General features: G+C 37.2%; 2 protein-coding genes across 2 annotated transcripts; one reads left to right on the forward strand and one right to left on the reverse strand.

Moving 5' to 3' along the window:
• The first annotated feature begins 477 nt into the window (after nucleotides 1-477).
• LOC139143109 (perlucin-like protein) lies at nucleotides 478-4,082 on the forward strand. The gene is made up of 6 exons (XM_070713266.1): nucleotides 478-603; nucleotides 1,541-1,620; nucleotides 1,905-2,057; nucleotides 2,362-2,447; nucleotides 3,116-3,275; nucleotides 3,903-4,082. The coding sequence occupies exons 2-5, from the start codon at nucleotides 1,563-1,565 to the stop codon at nucleotides 3,260-3,262; spliced, it is 444 nt and encodes a 147-aa protein (XP_070569367.1). The 5' UTR covers nucleotides 478-603; nucleotides 1,541-1,562; the 3' UTR covers nucleotides 3,263-3,275; nucleotides 3,903-4,082.
• A 14,042-nt stretch (nucleotides 4,083-18,124) lies between these two features.
• Nucleotides 18,125-19,051, reverse strand: LOC139144472 (G-protein coupled receptor moody-like). The gene has a single exon (XM_070715171.1). It carries the CDS (start codon nucleotides 19,049-19,051, stop codon nucleotides 18,125-18,127), a length of 927 nt encoding a protein of 308 aa, XP_070571272.1.
• Between the last annotated feature and the right edge of the window lie 3,868 nt (nucleotides 19,052-22,919).

Genomic DNA, 22,919 nt, shown 5'->3' on the forward strand with positions numbered 1-22,919 from the left:
TGAGGCTACCACCTCTATTGACCAAGGAAGTTTGTGTAGATGCAGACACAGAAAACTTGATACCGCGCTGTTCAAGCTCCTTCTGTACAGGATTTACCATAATTTTGGTTTTATTCTCAACTCATCATGAGGAACTTTTTGTCACAATAAGATACAAATTGAATCTTTTGTTTGGTTTGTGGGATTTATTGAATTGGCGTTTAGTTTGGATGTTCTCGGCAATGGCTGCGTTTATTTGTTGCGCGGCACAACAGAGAGTCCACGCTGACTCTGTTTTCGCTGTAAGCAAGCATAATTCTAATCAAGTAAGGCCTTGAAATTATTTTCCTTATTTTTATCAAACTGGAAATATATTCCTTGCGAGTGAATGATGTTAATTGAAAATATTTTTAACAATATACTTATTTGCATAATTAGGTTTTGGCATATATGCCTTCGTTTTCCCCTGAATTGTTTGAGATCGAACAACTAATTTTCAGTAGGTTCAAAACCAATCAAATGATAATTTTAGATACAGCGATTGAATAAAAGCCCATGCCTTTATAGAGAACGTTACTTTTGTTGCAAAACATTCATCGCCGGTTTGTTGCCCGAGTAAGAGAGGTAAGGTCTGAACGAAACTTTTGGACATGAAATGACTTTGTATGTCAATTGCAATTTTTCAAACTTTAAATGTTACCTGACGAATCTAAGGCAAGGCATTTGCAAAGCAAGAGCAAATTCCTGTATGTTTTAAATTCATGCAGTATTCAAAAGCGTCATTGTTACACGTCACTAGACTTGCACGTATACATGATAGAAAACAACATTATATTTTTATGACGGCGATTCTGCATGACAAATTTTCTTAAAAGAAACCCTTTAAGAGCGATTGCATCTTTCCATTTTTCCGTAACAGGAAATAACGCGATTGGAACTTATTTTGGAGAATAGGATATTCTAGTAATGTCGGTTTAATCAGCAAATTTAAACTAATTTATTTCTCTTTTTTTACAATCCACTTGTTTTTATGTATAATTTGTAGTATAATAACTTTCAGAATTAAGGCACCTAACACGTTTATTAATTGGAACTATTAAAAGATCATTTTCTCCCAAGTTTGTTCTAATTGTGTTAGGCAATTGGCTCAACTTATTCCATTTACATGTTCTTAAGTGTATAAAAGATAGAGGAAAATGGTGCACAATTCAAGGAACTTAATCTACAAATAATCATTGACTACTGTTATGCTAACATTTTCATTTTCTCGGATGGTGGACTTGTATTTAATTATTAAGGTACCATTTGTATACATGTTCACAAGACAATCACAGGCACATGGTTAGCATGTATTTGTACTTTCGAAAAAGAGGAGGAAAGTGAGTTTGTGTCTAATGAAATAAACACTACCTTTTGTGTTCATACAAGATGGCATTTTTATGTTTTGCTATTAAATACCGTCTAATATCGTGGAAATCAAACTTCGCAATTACTGAAACACGCAAGTACTGTTCAATCTTTAATCGCGTAATTACATGTATCTTTATTATTCACTACACAGGACAGTCGATAAATTAGCCAAGATGCTGACCATACTCGCCCTCGTTTCCTGTATGATGTTCACAAGCGCATTCGCTGGATGTAAGTTCATCGTCGTAACAATTTTTATATCTAGAAGAAGTCTTGTAGTCTCATTCGAACGTTACCTTTAATACCAACATACAAATAAACTTTGTTTTTACATAGAAACATACATACATACATACATACATACATACATACATACATACATACATACATACATACATACTGTTGTTGCTTTCTACAAACTTTGTTCAACTCCCATGTTCTGTCGATTGTTCTTTGCTTTATATCATACTGACATGACATCTCTGTATTTTATGCCCAATCTAACTAACAATCAGCATGTAAAGATGGCTGGATAAAATACGACAAGAACTGTTACTATGGATACGTACATCCTCTGTTTACCTATGACGAAGCAAGGACCATTTGTGATGGAATGAGCAGCGATTTGGCGATAGTTGACGACGCCGACGAGAACTTGTTTTTAGAACGTAAGTTGTGAAAGAAAAAACGTAGAGGGAAGTTGTGATAAAAATATTTCAACATGCTGATAAGTCATTATCGTATTCCATTTGTGTCTTTTATAGAAGACGTTGTTACACTTACAACTAGACGCCAAGTATAAAGATTAGGAGAGCATGGGACTTTGAAAAATAAAAACACCATTTGTCTGTCTGCTGTCTGTCTATTTATTTATTTAATTATTAATTTATTTATTTATTTATTTGCTTTTATTTTTTTCATCTATTTGCTTAATGTTTCGTGTTTTTCATTTATTTGTGTGTTTTCCATCAGAATTTACACAAGGCAGTTATAGCATCTGGATTGGGTTGTCTGACGCAGCTGAAGAAGGAAATTGGGTGTGGGTGGACAATTCAGGTGTGAGTGAGCCCAATTACTTGTTACGCTAAGATACATTATGCAAATGATGATCGGCGTGGAATTTGAGATGCTGAAGGTTGTCATATGATGGCTTCAAACATTGCTATCCATTGGTCATGTATGACAGAAAGTGATCATGATCAATAACTATGCATGATGGTGACTATAGTATGAAAATAGCTTTTCAGTGCACTTTGGTTTACAACTCAGACATGTCACTTTGTATGCTTGAACACTGAAAGAGGTGTTGGGCCAAGACATGAAATTTTACTTCTTCTTGGCCACTGTGTATGGATATGACAAGGTAATGGAATTATCTTACTGTATGACTGTAATAAATGATTTTGTATGTACAATGTATGATGGTAAGTACATCAGACGTGTATTTTTCTGGAGAAGTATCAGTTGTTCATTCACTCGATCCTTCATTCTCTAGAGGAAGAGTTATTTGTACGTGTAAGGAGAATTAACGTTTTTAAATATACGGTTTAATTATCTCTATCATCTCGCATTGAATTATGTCAGTGTTCATTGTTATCCGTTTAAGAGAAAAGAGCCCACGCGAATAGATGTTAATATTTTGAGAGAATGAGGGTTCTATCGTTCCATCTACCGTTTGCGAAAATCACCTGTGTGTTGAGTATACACATTTCTTTTTCAACAACAGATATCATATACTAACTGGAGTGATGGCGAACCAAACAATTCCGGTGGAGATGAGAATTGTGCTCACATTTTGGACAACAAAGATGGGAAATGGAACGATTCTCACTGCTCGGACCTTCGAGGCTTTGTCTGTGAGAAAGCTTCCTAAAGCAACGAATTAAGTAAGTCGTGAAACGTTTTAGATGTCGTAAAAGAGTGACTCGTCCATTCGATAGTTTTTTTTGCAAGGGGGTTATGAATATGGTACATGTAAGGGCTAGTGTAAGGATAGATTTTTCCTCCATGAGGACATCTTCAAAAATGCTCTCATTCTAGTAGAAATATCAATCCTGGTGACACTGTAACGCGGTTTACACTAATTTAAGTTCAATGATTGTTTCATTTGAAAACATGTAGTAGCAATGTCAATTTAATATCACACAAGTATCCTCCTCTGATACCGGGCCGAGAAATACAAAAGTTAGTGTGCGTTAAAAAGCAAACCTATAACTTTTCCAACAATTCCTTAAGCGATACAATAGACTTGTCACATTGAAATTCTTACAATAATGTAACTGGCATTTGCCTTTATCATACTGTTAATCAGTAAATAAGGTATGTCAGGGCAAATTTAATGATGTCAATAAAGCGTACCGTATCACCCGTCAAGTGTCCACACAGATCGTAATTGTTTTTGCAAATAATTTCAAGAGTTCTCTCATTTTATTCAATTGTATCCGTATATTATCAAACAATAGAAATTACTTTAATGATACACCAAACTTACGAACTCTCAATTTTATTTGCAGATGACAGAAGCGCTCACGTGCAGGGACGACTATATTCAGATGAGTGTCTCACGTGCATTTTGATTATTTGTTGAGTTTTCTTCTCTTTGTCGATACTTTTAGATGGGATTTTCACTTCTCATGCATGACTGAACATGTGGTTATTCAATTATGGGTCTAAATAAAATGAGTTATATCTCATGGCCATGTGTATAGTATCTTTATTACTTTACCATAGTCTCTCAAAAGACAGGGAAATGTCGTGTGGCTTCAGTGTGGGCGTGTGCTGCCTTATTCCCAAGAGGAGTTGGAGTTTTCGGTTGCAGCAGCAGGCTGCCTTAATGTCATGTTCAATTTGGGTCGCAGGAAGGGCGACAGGCTCTATCTGTTGATGAAGAAACCTAATAGAGACAGATGACGCTGTCTCAAACTATTTATGCACGCTTGTTCAAAGGATATCAAAATGGTAGCATTATTAGTTTAAAGTAGCTACGCGACTTCCTTATTGAGCCATTTCAACGGCAAGTTCGTTCCTCATAACACATGTACTCGGGTTTTTTTTCCATTGTTGTTCGAAACCAAGGGATTTGTAGCTTATGTCATTGTGTAGTTTTTCTTTGTAACTGCACCATATCTAGGTTGAAAGTCGGAGAAACGTCATATGCCTTTGATGCATTGTCGAGCGTTGGAATGTTTGTTGTTAGTAGAGGGACTGATGACTTAAATATAAGTTAAAACTTGAAAAAATTGTCAAATTTGAGTTTCAGAACATGGGCGTAGCGAGCTCTTCAGCTAAAAGACTATTCAAATTGTATTTAAAAATACTTATCCTTTTTTGTATGATTACCTTACAAGAGGAAGTATCCTTTTTCCACTGTACCGAATCTAAATTATCATTGTGTAAGCTTAACTTGTCTGAAAATATACCCGGTGCACAGAAATAGGTGATGATATTTCAAACAGCATACTTCATTCAAAGAAAGCGCCTATACAATACAAAATAATAGCGTCAAATGAAACTTTTATTAATGTGATAATGTCGTTCTCTATGTGTATAGGATATATTAATTTTAAGAAACACACGTTAACATTAAATGACATCAAAACTTTCTGATGGATGGCGAAAACTCTAACTTTCCTTCATCCCATAGCACACACGTAAACATCACGTACTACTGGGGACAAACATTCTGCGTTGCGGGTGTTTGCTGATGGTTTTAAGGGCGTGGGTGTATCTTCGGTAAAGAAGTCCTGTCACTCTTGAATATACTAACTGAATAAGACCTGTAAACCTACCTGTTGCTTCACAAGTGGTCAAACCACCTGATTTCAGCCTTCTAAAATTCCTAACGTAATGCTGAAACGTTAGGTTATCTCGCTAAATTTTCACTGAAAATCATGGTGAGCATAAACCAGTTGAGATTATAACGATGAAATTTTTATGGAAGCCTTGTTTATCCATTTGAGACTAAAAGGGCAGAGACTGTTAGAAATACGAAAATCCCAAGGCTGCGCTAATGAATCATTTGCGGCTTTTACAGAACATATTTTCCGTGACACTGAATGTTCAAGACGCCCCGAGGGCAGCGCAGTTTGTGACTGCCTCTACGTATTCACTATTTGTTCGTCAATTGGATGATTGCAGAATATGTCTTGCGCACTGTACATGTAGTCGCACATAGTATTGCTATTGCGTAGGTGATACTGTTCTCCATACTTGCATAATTCGGTAGAAATATTATTGTGACATTGCATCTGATTATCTGATGCCCAAATCACGAATGCACGCTTTATGAAGACAAAGGTATTTCATGGATATAGCACAGGTAGCACTTGGACATTAGCGCAGCACATGTTACAATAGTGTAAGAACGGAATACCGTATTCGCCCGAGTATATCCTCCAAACAACAAAACGTCGGTTACACTAGGGGTAAGCTTATGCTCGAACAACACAATGTCTTCTGCCAAACAACTTATGTTATGTTAATGTATGCACAATTATCGAAAACCTCTCGAAAGTCTGTATGTATGTCCAACAGAAATTGTATTAAAAAATTAACTGAGAAGATTTGATCGACTATTTTTCATGGTCTCATGAACTCGATTGAAATTATTACGCTGATACTATTCAGCAAACTTGGCCAAAAGATAGAAAAAGTCAGCGACGATTTCTCATCCTAACTGACACAGTATTTGTGATCACTGTCCCCAAAAAAAACCATGAAATGCATACATTTCCAAGCTAAAGTGTTCGCACCGATTTCAAGGGGTAACTGTCTAAAGTATAAAAAATGACATATATAATTGCAAAAATGTTAACCTCGCAATGTACCAGACTGTACTGTATTCAGAACTTCAAGCGTCCCAACATAGGCGTTCAAGTGAAACAACTTACAGCTCTGTAGATTTGTGCACGATGCACGACATTACCACACACATAAAAGGATGTAAATTAGTTCATGAAAACAAAACGGTGCATTACAGTTCATTCTTTATAAATATATCAGGGGTTTTCTTAAAACAGCCAAGGCCTTAAAATGATCATTTACAGACCCCTAAATCAATAGAGTTGTCAAGCTAAATGGTTTCTATTAACGGTCTTTAACGCCTCTTTAGGTCAGTGGCAACCTTTCACAGTTAAACTATTGATGAAAACGTTAATGGTCTTGCCTCAAAGAATCGAAGGAGAATGCGAACACGCCGATTACATCACTATATTATTCGGACTGATTAAAAATATATACATGCTTTATACACTACTGCGCTAAAGCTGCCAATTGCAGAAAATCTACGGATATCCGATACCATATGCTACGTTTTCAAAGTAGCATAGACTGAAGAATTCACCCTGGACCATATTGCACTATAGAATGAACATGTCAAAATTCAGATAAGTTTGTATGGTGCGGGCACGTCACATCATTTTATCTTGCTCCTTCGACATGTAACGATCGACAGATAAGGAAACCATTAACCATCCGCGAGTTTTTCACAAAAAATTATGTGCGTATTTATCACACGATAAAAAAGTGGTATTTGTATGTACGTCTTCTCGATTAATAACAAAGTTGTCATATTCTAACCTTTATTTTCTATGGTGTTGTTTGCGAGTAGACGGGATGGCGGTTTGACCAGCAGCATAGTAGCCACGCCTCAGAATCGGAAATTGTGTATTTTAAAATAGCACATATTTGTAATGCTGGTATAGATATGCTATTTTTTCGCATTTGAAAGCCATTTGGTTTACTAACAATTTCCATTAAATAACGAGTTGCGATCCTTTATTTTTTGTTTCACTGGTAGATATTCGAAGTCTTTGTTGGTCTACACATTCAAAACTTTGGTAGCTGCGAGACACAAGGGTATCGGCAGAGATAGGAAATTAAGCTGATAACAATGACTATCGCGGCATTTTGTAATGCTGTAGCAGTTGCATACAAGTAGGTTAATCTAACTATCAAATTTGTCCTTTGACATGGGATGTCGAAAATCGGGTTGATATTTTACAACGGCAGTTGCTCTACTTTGCACCTTAAGAATTTACAGATTTCACAAATAACGTTATCTGGGAGATTGGTACTCAGGAGGGGGACTGGTGACTCTCACATGAAATTGTGCATTAACTGATGAGACTCTGTTTAAAAATATAATGCGGTGCAATCACGTAGATTATAATGCTCGTGTCTAAAAAAATGGCTTGCGCGAAGTAATTTTAACCTTCTCTATCTAATAACATATATTAACGATTTTGACAACTAGTGCAAGTGTTTACACCATTTCAACCATTGCGACCCTGGGCCAGCAAAGATCAACGAAAAGTGTGAAAACGGATAATAAAATACTTCAGGTAACGGTTTCATTTATGTGGAATATGGATTGTCGGTAAATTTGGTCTTATCCGCCAACCCTCACAATTACTGTGTGAATTTTTAGAGTAAACGGTCACAAATTTATTGATTAGTTTTTAGTTATGTTTTCGTTAGTTGATTACTCTAGGGTTGAACAACATCAGGGCATTGTCGTTCAATAGAAAATGCAGATAACATCATACAACCATATCGTCGAAACAGAGAAAGGTTGTATTTTGATATCCAACTTATATGCACTCTTATCCGGAAGAGGATCTTCTCACTTTAGAGGGATTTTCGTTTTTCCTTTAAATTGACATGCATATAATGGTCTCAGTAATCAAGCTTTATGTCGTTCAAGCGATGCATAAATAATACAGGTGAGCTACAGTGCAAAAAACAAAACAAACAAACACATTTCAGTTTATGTGGTTTGTAATTCAACGCTGAACTATATGAAATTCCCCAATATAAAATGCAGGAAAGGATTCGTCGTTTTCGCAGGGATAAAATGGCATTCGCATGGCATACTCATTGACAATTTGTTTAAAAAAATAGTCCCGGTAACGCTTAATGTTCCAGTACAAGTTTTGTCTTATCCGTCAACCCTCACAATAACCACTATGTGATTTTTATTAAGTAAACAATTGTAAATTTATTCATGAGCTTTTCAGTTATGTTTTGTTCGCTGATTACTTTATGGGTGGACAATGACAGGGTATAGTTGTTTGATAGTAAATGCAGATAACATCATACCACCCTATCTTCGAAACAGAGAAATATCTTCTCTCGATATCCACGTTTCTAAAAGAATTTTTATCTCTTGAAAGGGAGTTTTACCTTTTCTTTTGAATTGATATCAATACCATGGTCTCAGCAACCAAGCATGATGGCGTTCGAGCGATACATAAATAATAATGGTTAGCAACAGTGAAAAAAGACTGGATGGCGGTTTGACCAGCAGCATAGTAGCCACGCCTCAGAATCCGAAATTGTGTATTTTAAAATAGCACCTTGTTGTAATGCTGGTATAGAAATGTTTTTGCTTGCAATTGAAAGCTGCATGCTTTACTAATAATTTACATCGAATGAGTGGCAATCCTTAAGTTTTTGTTTCACTGGTAGATATTCGAAGTCTTTGTCGGTCTACACACTCAAACCTTCGATAGTTGCGAGAAACAAGAGTACCGATGGAGATAGGAAATTAAACTTATCAGAGTAGCTATGATGGCATTTTGTAATGCTGTTTGCAGCTGCACACAAGCAGGTTATTCTAACTATCAAATTGGTCTCTGGACATCGTGATGTCGAAGGATAAATCGGGCTGTCTTTGTTCGACATCAGTTGCTTCACTTTGCACCTTGAAAATATACGGACTTCACAAATAACGCTATCTGGGGATTTTTGCTCAGGAGGGGGATTGGCGACTCTCATATAAAATTGTTCATCAATATATGAGACTGTTTTTAAATGTAATTCGGTGCAAGCACGTAGTTTCCAATGCTTGTGCGTAGAATAATAGAAGGCGAGTAATAATTTTAATCTCCTTCATCTAATAGCATATATTAACGATTTTGACGATTAGTAGTGTTCTTTACACGATTTAAACCATTATGACCCCGAGTAAGCAAAGATCAACGAACTCTGTATGAATACGGAAAATAAAATAGTTAAGGTGGCGGTTTCATTCACGTCGAATATAGATTGTCGGAAAATTTGGTATTATCCCTCAACCCTCACAATTACTGTTATGTGAATTTTTAGAGTAAACGGTCGCAAATTTATTCATGGATTTTTCAGTTATATTTGTTTACTGATTACTTTATGGGTGAAAAATGACAAAGTATAGTCGTTTAATAGAAAATGCAGATAACATCACACGACCATATCTTCGAAACAGCGAAAAGTTGTATTTTGACATCCAACTTATAAGCACTCTTATCCTGAAGAGGATCTTCTCACTTTAGGGGGAGTTTCGTCTTTCCTTTAAATTGGCATGCACATTATGGTCTCAATCACCAAGCTTTATGACGTTCGAGCGATGCATAAATAATACGGGTAAGCTACCGTGCAAAAAAACAAAAAAACGAACAAGCACAGTTCAGTTTATATGTTCTGTCATTCAACGCTGAACTACATGAAATTCCCCAATATAAAATGTAGGAAAGGATTCGTCGCTTTTGTAGGGATAAACAAGAATTGTATTCGCATGGTATACTCATTAACCATATGTTTAAAAAATAATCCCAGTAACGCTTAATGTTCCAGTACAAGTTTGGTTTTATCTGTCTCCATTACAATAACCACTATGTGATTCTCTTAAATGAATCAATAACTTTGGGTTACCTCATGAAATTGCTTTTTAGATTTACAGTGTTTTTAGCCGAAATTTGCACCAACAATATACTCAGGATATTGGGTGCATGACGCGCACTTTTTCTCTTTCTTATTTCGTGATACAGACCCTAAGAAGCTAGCCTATGGATAAGTAACAAGTCTAAAAATGTTGCACATTATGACGATATCAGCTTATGAAAAATAGCAGTCAAACATTGCAAGACTTTTACAACAGCATTTGATCAATAGAGAAATTCCGACGAAAAAAACACTGAAGGGTTTTCACAACGGAAGGTACATATGTAAAAGCCGATTTGTGTGAGGTTATTCAATTTACTGCAACATGATACGTGAGCAGTCGAGTGCACAACAAATCGATCATCACATCATGGTTATTTTTAGTCTTTTCAGTACTAGAAGAACGAATATATATATATATATATATATATATATATATATATATATATATATATATATATATATATATATATATATATATATATATTCTCATATTTAAATGGCACCAAGTGACCAACGTCCGTTGTGTGTAACTTTGCAAATCATAGCAAGTCTACCGAAGTCGTAGCGTGGTGCGCATAATAAGACGTTCGCCGAAGATAAAACCTAAACGATTCAATTGAAATATCTCATATAGATTAAAACATCCCATCGATATGCTTTATCTCTAGAAATGGAATGCGTTTCATCACAATTACACGAGAAACGATGGAACACAACCATTAATTCAAATCTCCGAGCCTACAGGAGTCACAAAACAAAGTTTTGGCACATTCAGTACAAAAGGCAGGAATTCGGATCCTATTAGAGAAGAGCACATGCTGATTGAAAGCTATGAAAATGACATTAAACATCAATTTATTTGTCCTGATAATTTAAACGTTTGCGGATTGTCAAATTGTCAGATAAGCCTAAGCATATTATCATATACCTACATTTACGTGCCTGTGTAAAGCTATGGGAGAAAACGCCCTCAGATCCGTTCATGTTTTTTACGTATCACGCCCCGGCCCGGTGCCAAAAGATGGGCAATCGCGTGCACTTCTGAACTTTCTCGATTCTGGTTACTACGCGCGTTGCTATCCGCAAACGTTCCATTCGTATATAAAGCCAGTGCGAGATTTGGAAAACGTCTGCTCGCTCAGATCGTAGTTGCGCGTGGCGACAGTGGAGCCGCACAGGTGACATCGGCTCTTATTTCTAAATTCCAGTGAAATCCTTTGTATACTAAGTGCGTGCCTGTTCAGTATAAATTACCAGAAACTGACAACACGCTTTTGTCCTTCTTATAACTCGTTTTCAGCTTTGATCTTTGCTGGTCACGTACAGTACGAATGTTGCTACGCGCGTTCTAGAATTCTGCAGGTAAACAAATGACGTCATTATGTATGTCAATCCGCGACGGGAAGCGGCCATCGTATTTCTGAAAAACTTACACAAATGGCGATGAATTTTTGATAACGCACGCATTTTTATCTTCCAAACAATGTTGAATATTATGTAAACTACATATTTATCATTCCATAAGGTATATGATAAAACCTTTACGGCCCTTATACGGCTTTTGCGGCCCTTGGTCGTACGGCGTACGGGACCTCGCACGCTCGGGCCCTTCCGCCGTACGACCTCGGGCCGCAAAAGCCGTATCAGGGCCGTAAAGATTACTGTAAAGGACAATTGTCACGCAAGGGCAGGCTGAGCTTTTGTTATAAAGTTTTATTTGCTTGAGTGTGGTGATCGATACACTTACCCGTCGAGACTATCTGTCACTTTATTAAACGAGAGGAGGATTTTACTCACTTTGGCACTGTTTCAGCACTCACATCGTTGACGAAGTTACTTTTATAAATATCTTACAAAAAGTTTAAATCTCAACTTATCTTTTGTTCTCTGTAGGGATGTTACTTAATTTATCAACATGTTGATAGGATTCGCTCCCATGTCTTGTGTGTTGTTCAAAAGAACATTTGCCGTCCGTAAGTACATATATTAGAGTTCACGCTGTATGTAGCCCATGCACGCATACGTACCATACGATGCTCATACTACGTCCAAACAAGTACGCACTCAATGGTGAAAACGGGAATTAATCGCTGGTAGGAATAGAAAGAGTCCTTGTATTAGCTGATCTGTACAAAGACAGTGTGTTTAGTGATGGTGTTAGTGCCCTCTAGCGAGAAAACAGCATCATGAAAAAAGTCGCCGGTAAATTATAGGGGGAAGAGAATAGTTAGCAAACGAGTATGGCGCAACACAGGCGAAACAATCGATGAAGAAATGACAACTATTTTCTCGGTAGCGCTAAACTCACGTAATACACTCACCTGACAAGATGAATGGAGGCCTGATTGGCTGCAGTGTTCGGAGATAGTTTCAGTTTGTAAAGAAGAATCTGAACAAATTTAAGGTGTTTTAGCGAATTAAATAAGTCCTAATCTGGTGTCATCTATGAGTTTAAGAGATATTCGCACCGAATCTTGTAAGTTAAGTTGCACGTCGGCAGTGGCGCGCTGGCCGAGTGCGTTACATATTTTTGACAGAACTTAGAAAAATGTTTGCTTCGATCGATAGTGTTATAATGATCGGGTGATTTAACTGTATAAGATATAACAAGAACTGTCTGGATACTGAGTTGTCCTGACTTTCTTCATCTCTGGCTGAAGTCAGAATATAAGGCTAACAGGCATTCAAGGCTGGTAAGGGGGACGGGGAGGAATCGAAAAAGAGAACAAACTGCAGTCTGGCATTGATGGATTGGTCAAAACGTCATATCAGCTCTACCCATGTCAAGGACTTCCATTCAGTGACCAGGATCATTTTACCTTCATTAATTTCTGGTGATCAGAAGCTTGAAAGGTGTTTGACTCCCTTGCTTTTTAATTACCGGAGTCATCGGTCAGTGGAGCAGAATTATCGGCAGTGTAAGGTTTTACTGCGTGAAGCGGAGCTGTGTGTGAAGGATAAGAGGAAGTTTGCTGTAAATAATAGTTTTTATCTATGTTTGAATAGTAAATTTCTGATTGTTTTGCTAAAAAGAGATCATATTGGTGTCCAGAAAAAAAATCTGTTTGAATTTAGTACGCCGGTATTTACTGCTTTTCATATGCCTTGATGTTCTTGTTTTCGATAAACATAAAGATCTCTTGAAGATCGTATTATTTGCCCAGTAGCATTTCATGGATTAGTAATATTTGCGGAATAAATCCATTCGATAGAAAAAATTATACTGTGAAACAGGTTGCTGAATGAAACTGATGATTTAAACGAATTCTACAAGTGTTTGCGATTTTATGAGATTTTGACTAAAGTCATGGGAAGATGTTATAACAAAATTGCCGCCTCATAGCACTTTTAGTGCTCATTATGAAACAAATGGACGAACGAGCAAACATGTATTTGAAACACACAGTTGAGAAGCCCTTGTTTTTATAGGCTTGCTTACGCCTATCCAGACTCAGGGGAGGGACCGCACCTGTGAGACAATCCATATATTACAGCCTTGCGGTCTCTTTACTTAGCAGGCATAAACATCCATTGAAACATTGTTATATTCTTCTTGATTTCTATGCATGTAGATAGTGTTCAAAAGTTCAAGCTACCCTTCATATTTCCTTAGAAAGTTGAAGTTTGATTATTTATGAAATAATTAATTTTTGGAAAAGTACAACCAACTATTTACTTATTCATACCTACTTATAAAGTGGTGAACCATTAAGTTGTCGTTATTCTACTTCACTTTAGAGACTCTGAGAAGGAATGTGAAGAATTCATTTCATATTTTTTTCTCTGAAGAATTCTTGTTGAATGGATAATCTGTTTAATTAAGCTGTCCTTTTCTTGATAATGTGGTGATATTTCTGTTTTATTATTCGCGCAACAGTAAATCAATTGTCATAAACATGCTTTCGTTCTCTTAAATTCATTGCCTACCTTCAATTTTCTGGGCGTAAAATTATGTAGCTAGAGGTACTATGTCCTCAAATAATATTTCTCGCATTGTTTTTGAGTTTGACTGGCAATTGCTATGTAAGAAATGTCTCTTTGTAGATTGCAGCCTCAAGGCTTAACAAACTTTCTTTATGCCAACCATGTATGTATGTATGTATGTATGTATGGATGGATGTATGGATGTATGTATCTATGTATGCATACAGACAGACAGACAGACAGACAGACAGACAGACAGACAGAGGCATTAGCAGACATATAGACAGAGAGACAGAGACAGAGACAGGGAGACAGAGACAGAGACAGAGAGAGAGAGAGGAAGGGAGAGCTTTGCATGTTGTCACGTGCAACGCCCTCTAGCTAAAACTGCATAAAATCTGATCCTTGTTCCATCTGTTGAACAAATCTTTACATTTGTCTAGCTTTCATCAAATGGATACCACTGACAGAAGTATATTAAATACCACACACTTGTCGGGTGAAAGCCAGTTTAAAATCCACTGAAGCCAATTTGGTCACCTTGATAGAAAGTTACCTTTTTAAGGTTAATGAGTACTTCTACACTGTTTATCAAGAGGGGTATCTGGTACGCATCAATACAATCAGTCAATGTCATCGTTACATAAACGACACAAACCACCAACTACGTTCTTACTGTAAAATATTTCATCATATTTCACGAACAACTACATGTATGCAAACCAGCTTGCTTATTAGCAGGATAAAACGAGACTCAAGAAAAATATGATCTATTGGGTCTTTAATCCACAGTTCATTCATTAAACCCTATACTGAGGGAAACATACATTTGCACAATAAATACCACGGGAATAATATATTAATTAGTGTAAATATGTGGAAACGAAAGCGTATTAAACGTCGGAATATGTGTGAACACAGTTTTCAGTTACAAGTACTTGAGCACGATGTTAAGTATTACTACCATCACTGCAAACAAATAATCATGAAAGCAATTAAGGCAACTTCATATTTCGCAATCTTGATAGATGCTTTGCAGTCTATTAACCTTTTCAGCGCCAAAATCAATTTCTGTTGCCTTCACATAATATACCCTAGTCATTTTTTCAGATATTTGCAAAAATTCTGATACAAAACTGTAGCCATTGAAATATGATGTTCGTTTCCTCCAAAATTATCAAAATTAATGCAGAAAACTTCATAAAGATTGGCAAAGTGTTGCACTAAAATTTTGGTGGGAAAATTTACAGCACTCAAACGGTTAACTCAGACGTGATATCTTATCGATATATGTTGGTGTATACATTGTCACATAGCGCCGTAATCTCTCCCTGTTTACCATTGAAGGCCTTGTGCGGATCGTTACCGTGTCTATTGTCACTCTTCTCTAATATTCGCTCAATTTTCTCTGCGTGTGCTAATATTCACGAGCAGAAATCCAAGTAATTTTAAAAAGAGATCGTCGAAAAAGACTGCCTGTTTTCACAGACAACATTGTTCATTATATAATAATTTGACAGGCTATACTGTTATGCTCTGTGAAATTCCATCTTATATCCTAGCATTGTCAGCACGAAATATAAGTTCGATATTGTTAACACGTATCCTGTTTTTTCTTTGCAGTATAAATATGGTGGGAGGATCACGACTAATACTGAATTTTTTAATTGAGAAATTATCATAAGTATTTTAGCTACCTACTAAATCGTAAGAGATATTTATTATAATTGTAAAACAACAACTCTTTTTTTCAGTAATTTTTCACGAAAATTGTCATCTGAGAGAAATAAACGACGAAGCAAATCCATCGAAAGTATTTTTGATTGTAGCAAACCTCCTGCCGGGGTGCAATTTTGCTAGCATTGGTCGTCCCTCTGTGCAATCTTGATAATTTATACGCGGGTGTAGGCTGTTCTCAGCCGTAAACTTGAATGGCCCTGCTCTTCCGGGGCTTTTCGACTAAAATTCTCGTCAGATCCGGCAAAGCTCATTGTGAAACACGAAATGATCAAATCATCACCAGCTTGGTAAAGTGGCATTACCTTACCGAAGATACATTTTCACACGGTCAAACTTGGGCAGATTAACAAAACAAGCATTTCTCTCTTTCGTGTGACACCTAGCCACGGCCTTTTTGGGGCTTCCTTGTTTTTTTGTCATGGTTTCAATCACATTTATGAGCGAAATGGCATCCGCGTGTATTTGATAAGTTGTCAATCAGCCATAGCCCCAGAAAATGCGAAAACAATGTTTCGGTGTAATAAGCCACTAATTGCAATTGATGGGTGGCTTTTTGCTCAGAAAGCCGACACCATTAGGATGTATAGTTTGATTCCGCCATCCAGTGAAGCTTGAGAACTTTGGTGGCGCAGAGCATGACCTTTCAGTGCATTATGTTGCACTTAAAAGCAAACGGGAAATATCATGTACCACCATATCGCAACTTTTGATGCTCGGGATACCGACTTCGAATCGATGAACCGCGGTACCACCAAGTCGAATAATGATGAAATGCGTAGCATACAAAGGGTTAACATTTAATTTCCAAGTGTGAATCTCGAAATTCAACAACGTTGCTTAAATACCTTGTTTTGTTTTTGTCCTAATTGGAATTCTGCCTAAACCGAATCGAAAGACTTCCATTGACTCAAATACTGCGTTCATAGAGCTTCTTAGATATATGATAGGCACTACAAACGCTTGGAACTACAAACACTTTTAGGGAGCATTCGTTTTTTACAGAATGGGGGGTCGATGGAAATAAGGGAGGTTGACTTTTACAAAACCATTTTCAGGGGGTCAAATTTTACAATCAATGATTAGAAGGGTGAGGTCAAATTTTATAAAGGTTTGTATGGAGTTAAGGAAAAAAAATCGATTTTTGATTTTCACCGTAATGTTGCTTGGTCCTCCATACATAAGCTATGAGTAGTCTACGAGAAACTATGAATAATTGCTTTTAAATACAAAACTAGCTAAAGCTGTGTATTTATAGACTCTTGATTATTGATATTCATGTACTTGATCAGATTAGGGTAGTTAGCGGTGCATGTGTGAGCAAGAAATTTGATTTTGGAATGTCACCGAAATGTTGATTCACTATCTTGTCTATGAGGAAACTATGAATAATTTTTTTCCAATACAAAATTAGGTAAATCTTTGTATTTAAGTACTCTTGATTATTGATATTAGTGTACTTGATAAGACTAGGGCGATTACAAGTTCACGTTTGTGCAAAAAAAATTGATTTTGGAACTTCACCAAAAACGTTCATTCTCTATACATTGTGGTATGTGAGGAAATTTTAAACATTTTTACATAACAAAACTAATTATTAAAATTTGTGCTTTAAAAAGTTTGAAAATTGATGTAAATGTGCGTGACGAGAATATCAATTTTGAAAGAGCAGATCTGAAAAACCAATATGATATTCGAATTTCACCCAGTGATTATTTGTAAAGTTCAAAAAGGATTCTTTGAAAGTTCAAAGGTCAAATAAAAAATTATAAGTCAATTAAGATGTTATTGATACGGAGTGTGACATCTGGGAAAGGGTCGCTGTTTTTTGTGCATGAAAATTGGGGTGGGTAACTCTTTTTCTTGCAATTTTTCAGTCCAGGGCCATAGGGTGCGAAGGGTTAATGAATCAAATCTGATGATATTTTTTGGAGGTCAGATTTTACAATTGTATGAATTTGGGGGGGGGTCCAATTTTAGAATTTGATTTGGAGGGGGTCGCTTTTTACATTTCATTTGTCGCTCAAGTTCCACCGACCCCCTCCCCGTAAAAAACGAATGTTCCCTTAGTTCAAAGTTCCGCATAAAGTGTCATCTTCTCTTTAAAATGTATTGTACATATGGCCTAAAGATCCTTCATAGCCATAAACACGCAGCTGGACCAATTATGGTACAGCTGACTAGGTTGAAATATTATTTGAAATATTGTTAAATAGAAACGATGCTAAGAGAAGAAAAAACTTACACTTGACTAATTACCGGCCAAATATAAAGCACTAGGAACAATATGAACAGAAGAAACTTTTCTCATGGATTCTTTCACATTTTACAACCTCGCTATTTTTTCAAAACCGTTCCAGTCGTGTTTCAGTGCCTAGTCAGTGCCAGTAGAACCAACTGTTCGCGTGTCTTCGGTGACTCCTGTTTTGTTCTTTTTGCGACAGCACAACAACCTTTTGTATGCGTCTCTGAAATTTCTGTTCATCCAGGCGTAAAGGTACGGATTCAGCGAGGAATTAAACCAGGCAAGGGCGGCCACTGTCTTGTGTAATTCATTCGGGACGATGGAGTTTCGGTCAGACAGATTTGCAAAGCAATACGGAAGCCAACAAATGCAGAAGACGGTGAAAATGAAAAATAATTGTTTCGTGACCTTCAGTTCCGTTTTGCTCCATTTACCGTCGTTCTTGGCGTTGCCCGTGGCAACAGTTGCAACGGAGCCCGAGTTATGGCTAGGTCCTCCTCGGATGCCTTGTTGGGTAGTTGCCTGTACACGCTGACGGGACGCCCTGATAGCCTTGAACGTGAGGAAGTAACCAAGGAACATCAAGATGATACAGGGTAAGACAGCAAAGGCCAAAACGGTACACAGGAACCACCACGTCAACGGATCATCGTGGGCGTACGCACAATATCCTATCGCCGAGTTGAAACCGAGCGCTCCGAACCCGATCACTGGCAACATGGTCCATGTGAAGCTGAAGGCCCAGGTCCAACCGACCCAAATATAGTTCTTTCGCCGACTGAACACTTTTCTGTAGGTATCCGTTGGTCTAGTGATGAGCACGTAACGGTTGATGGCTATGGTGCTCAGCGTCGTGATTGAAACCCCGAAAGTTGAAATTGTGAAAAACCCGATGATCTTGCAACCGATTGGATCGTAGGGCCAGCCACCGTGAACGAGAGACAGCATATAGAACGGTTCGAAGAAAGCGCAGACACAGAAGTCAGTGACGCTAAGATTGACCACAAACAGATTGGCGATGATGTGCAGCTTGGGCGTTGTACACACTGCGGCCATTACTAACAAGTTACCCAGCGTACCGGCCAAGCTGAACACAATCAAGAAGAAAAGGTGTACGATGGTGCCAGTCGACAACTCTCTCTCATTTTGTCCAGAAGAGATATTGTTTGAGACGTTTCTCAGAACAGCGTCACTATCCATTCTTCACCTCGTCACGATATCGGTTTTAAAACATCAGTCATTCGAAGAAATGCAGTCTAATAACAGAAGGATGTCTGTCGTGTTCTTGCTTATATAATAAAGATTGAAATGACTTACTTAAGCTGTTAAATCGAGGCATTGCCTTGTCAAACGAGTCCGATAATTTGATTCCTGAATTTCGCTCGTCGCGTTGTTCGCCTCTGATCGATTTCATTAATTCACAAACTGAACCCGTGGCTCCGATCTTCTCTGCCTTCGTTAACGGTTGATTTGGATTGTGTTATCGTCTCGGTCGGCAAAAGGTGTAATCACACGAGTGGTTGAAGCCGTCAGTTCAGCGGTATCTATTCGGTCGTAGAGAAGTTGCCTCCCCGTATGTTACTATGGCAACCTCAAATCCCCGTACATTCCACGCTGTTCAGGCTGAGTTTGAACAATCGATATATTTCCACTGTCTGTACAAAGCATAAAGCACCTCAATACGTGACAAGTTTGTTTTATGATATTTGTTAATGCTACGTACACTCTTGCCCAATACTGGGGTTAAGATGTATGATCCTGCAAAAAAAATGAATAAGAACTGATTAATTACCATTGAGAAATAGACTGTTACCTTACGCTGACAGTAGGCAATACATCTTGTCACTACCATGCAAATTTTTCACAGCTTGCGTACCGAGTTCCAACTTCCTACGGCACTGAAACAATATTCCTACATCGTCGTGATGTCTTCCATGCAATGCGGTTGTGTTATCGAGCCGAAGTAAATGCAGATGTCTTATAAAAAGGGCACAAATGTTTTGATAATGAAGTCCATCTGCTGAAACTAACTCAAAGCTTAAAGGTGTTGACAAAACGAATAATATTGAACTTTACCCTTTTCAGACCAATGGCTTACATACCCTGACAGCCAATACGTTGGTTATCCTGTGACTAAGCTAGTTACAACAGACACTCTAGAGTTATTGGACCAGGTGTTTTACCTTCGATAAATAGTACTCCACAACGTGGACTTTGTACAACATTTCAATCACCTGATGCTTCTTTTGCGACTGCGCAATATCGCATTTCTCATAAATGTACATAATTATTAAGAATGTAAAATGTGGCCGGCATTTGTGGTGGAATACGGAAATTAGCACATAACACAATTGGAACTGATTTTGGATCATTGGATGGTGTAGTAATGTCGATTTAATTTACAAATGTTATCTCATCTGCTTTTCTTTTTATATTACACACTTGTTTTATGACTAATTTGCGATATTGCAACATTCAGATATATGGCACCAGACACTTTTGAAAAATTTGCAAAATATGAAAATCCAATCATCCCAAATTAGTTCCATCGTGTTACATTCATATTTTACCTCCAGTCTGCAGTTCTTTCTAAAACAAACAAACAAACAATTAATTTAATTTTTCCTGACGGAAGTAACTTGTGCTCTGTCCTCCGATTTGAAATGTACGTTTCGCAAGTTCACTGAACCCACGAAGTAGTCCGGTTTGTTGAATGGAAATAAAGGTTTGGGATTTAATGCATGCGAAATTGATAAAGGCTAAACTTCATGTTTCACTTGAAAAAAAAAACTGTTTTACGTTTCCATGGGACAATACTTTAGTTTCTGTTTATAGTTCGTCTACTAAAAATAACAGCAGTATTGTAATGCGCAACCTCCGTTTAAAATGCAGTTGAAAATTACACACATCTTAAGCTTCTTGCTCAAAAAAGAATCAAGATCATATACGCAGCAGGTTTAGTTTCCTTCACGTGCATTTTTAATAAAATCATTTTAAAATGTGTTTATTCCAAATGAACAACAAGTAGTATAGACTGATGGTATAAGGGGAGGACATGTCGTTGTGGGGAAACACATAAACATGTATAGAGCTACCTGACCGCAGAGAAAAGGTGTCTGACCTCTCCTTTCGCTTTAGAAATAGTAGAGAACTATGGGAAATGAGGTATAGAGTCATCAGCTTTGTCGCATTGAATCCTTCTTTTTCGCTTTAGGCTTTTGGTAAGGTGATGCTTACACGCTTTTGTCACCATAGATAAAATCGTCACGTGCATCTCTAAATCCCGAGCCGATTCATCTATGCCATCTTTAGCTGAGGTCAACAAATCGGCGATTAAAAAACGAATGTCTTCTTACACGTGTACCCTTAACCACAAATCAAAAGGACAACCACGCCAGTACTCATTGAATTGAAGATTCTGGCGTTCATGAGAATGGCACCAAGTGCCGAAAGGCTGACTGCTGGGTGTGTATAATTTTATACGACAAAAATGATTGACATTTCAGTCAGTAAGAGTATCAGATTGTTGAAAACGGTGGAGAATATACAGCTCCAATTGAAAAGTAATTAATCACAGTCGATATATTTCGACGCCTACAATCAGCGCAGAAATTCAGCATAATTGTTTGTCCGGTGACGACTGACAAACATGGCTTTTATCTTCATAAGTTTTGACAGAATGGCAACAAAATATGATCATGTTTCGTATCGCATAAGGTCGCAGAATTCGGTAAAATATGATAAACGTGGTATAAATGACACATCTGTAGTGCAGTCTGTCTTCTAGGAAAATTGCCTAGGAAAATGATAAATCACCAAAAATCAAAGATAATAGATTTTGCCTTCAGAAAGTTATTGTTCTGTCAAACTGTTCGTCAAACTACTTCTGAGTGTTCGAACTCGTATGCCATTCTCTGATCGTACATTTTGAAAGCATTCGTGACAAAGAATTTGCCAGGTTTCTAAATTATTAAATGCTCACCATAGTCAGCAGACCAAAAATAATCAAATTGTGGAAATATGAGTATAGCAGAAAATTGAATCATGTAAGTGAAATGAAAATCTATGTCTTGTGTGACAGACTTAGTTCAATATGGCAAGGTATCATATTTCGTATTACGATAACAATCTAGTGTGGATGCAATGATAGGATGTGGCAGATTACAATGAATGGCGTCCCACTGCGTACGTGAGTGATAGCGTGCTCATCCGTCCATCGCGTTTTTTTAACGACGATTTGGACGTTGTAACATTACTTTGTAATGGTGTAGGGAACAGAACCACAATTGAAATATTAAAGACACCTTGACTATTCCTTTGCAAATAATAAACAATACTGAAATAATCCCACGTGTTTAGAGCCTTACAGATGTCTCTTTGCGACATTTGTAGATTGGTAATCGATACAAAGCTATTTTCTCCTTGCTTGATATTCAACGTAGTAATCGTTGTCAATGACGTCGACACGCCATCATTTTTGTACCGTAACATTACAGACAAAAAGGCTTTGTGCTTTTTAATAGGATGTGAAGACTCATGAAAATAGCGCTTTAACAATCGTTCCTGCTCATAACTTTAGTGCTTTACGGTAGTAGCACCTCGAAAGTGAAGAACTTAAACTTTTGCTGAAACTTTCTTCAATGGGTTCGAATCCGATTGAAAACATCCGTTTTTCTTCAATGAAACGTTCAATCACTCTCATAGGTGACAAAATCAAGAATAAAGATCTGGCGTCACAGATCAAAGTATAGTACTAGAGAAACAAACCACCTAATATTTACCGATGTTTAAAATTCAAAATGGCCACCATCCCTGTGTTTACTCTATGGGGTAAAATATTTTTGTTTATTTTTCAAAACCAAGTCAGTGGAAAATTTTCTTACTCCAAGAGATTTAAAATGAGCCCCACAAGTGGTAGATCAGA

Source organism: Ptychodera flava, chromosome 11, assembly GCF_041260155.1.
Source record: "Ptychodera flava strain L36383 chromosome 11, AS_Pfla_20210202, whole genome shotgun sequence".
NCBI classification, from domain to species: Eukaryota; Metazoa; Hemichordata; class Enteropneusta; family Ptychoderidae; genus Ptychodera; species Ptychodera flava.

What these genes read in the sequence shown, in the direction of transcription:
- LOC139143109 (XM_070713266.1), top strand. Translation starts at nt 1,563, where the DNA reads ATGCTGACCATACTCGCCCTCGTTTCCTGTATGATGTTCACAAGCGCA. An exon ending in CACAAGCGCATTCGCTGGAT is followed by an intron (nt 1,621 to 1,904) that starts GTAAGTTCATCG and finishes ACTAACAATCAG; the next exon opens with CATGTAAAGATGGCTGGATA. An exon ending in TGTGGGTGGACAATTCAGGT is followed by an intron (nt 2,448 to 3,115) that starts GTGAGTGAGCCC and finishes TTTCAACAACAG; the next exon opens with ATATCATATACTAACTGGAG.
- LOC139144472 (XM_070715171.1), bottom strand. Translation starts at nt 19,051, where the DNA reads ATGGCCGCAGTGTGTACAACGCCCAAGCTGCACATCATCGCCAATCTG.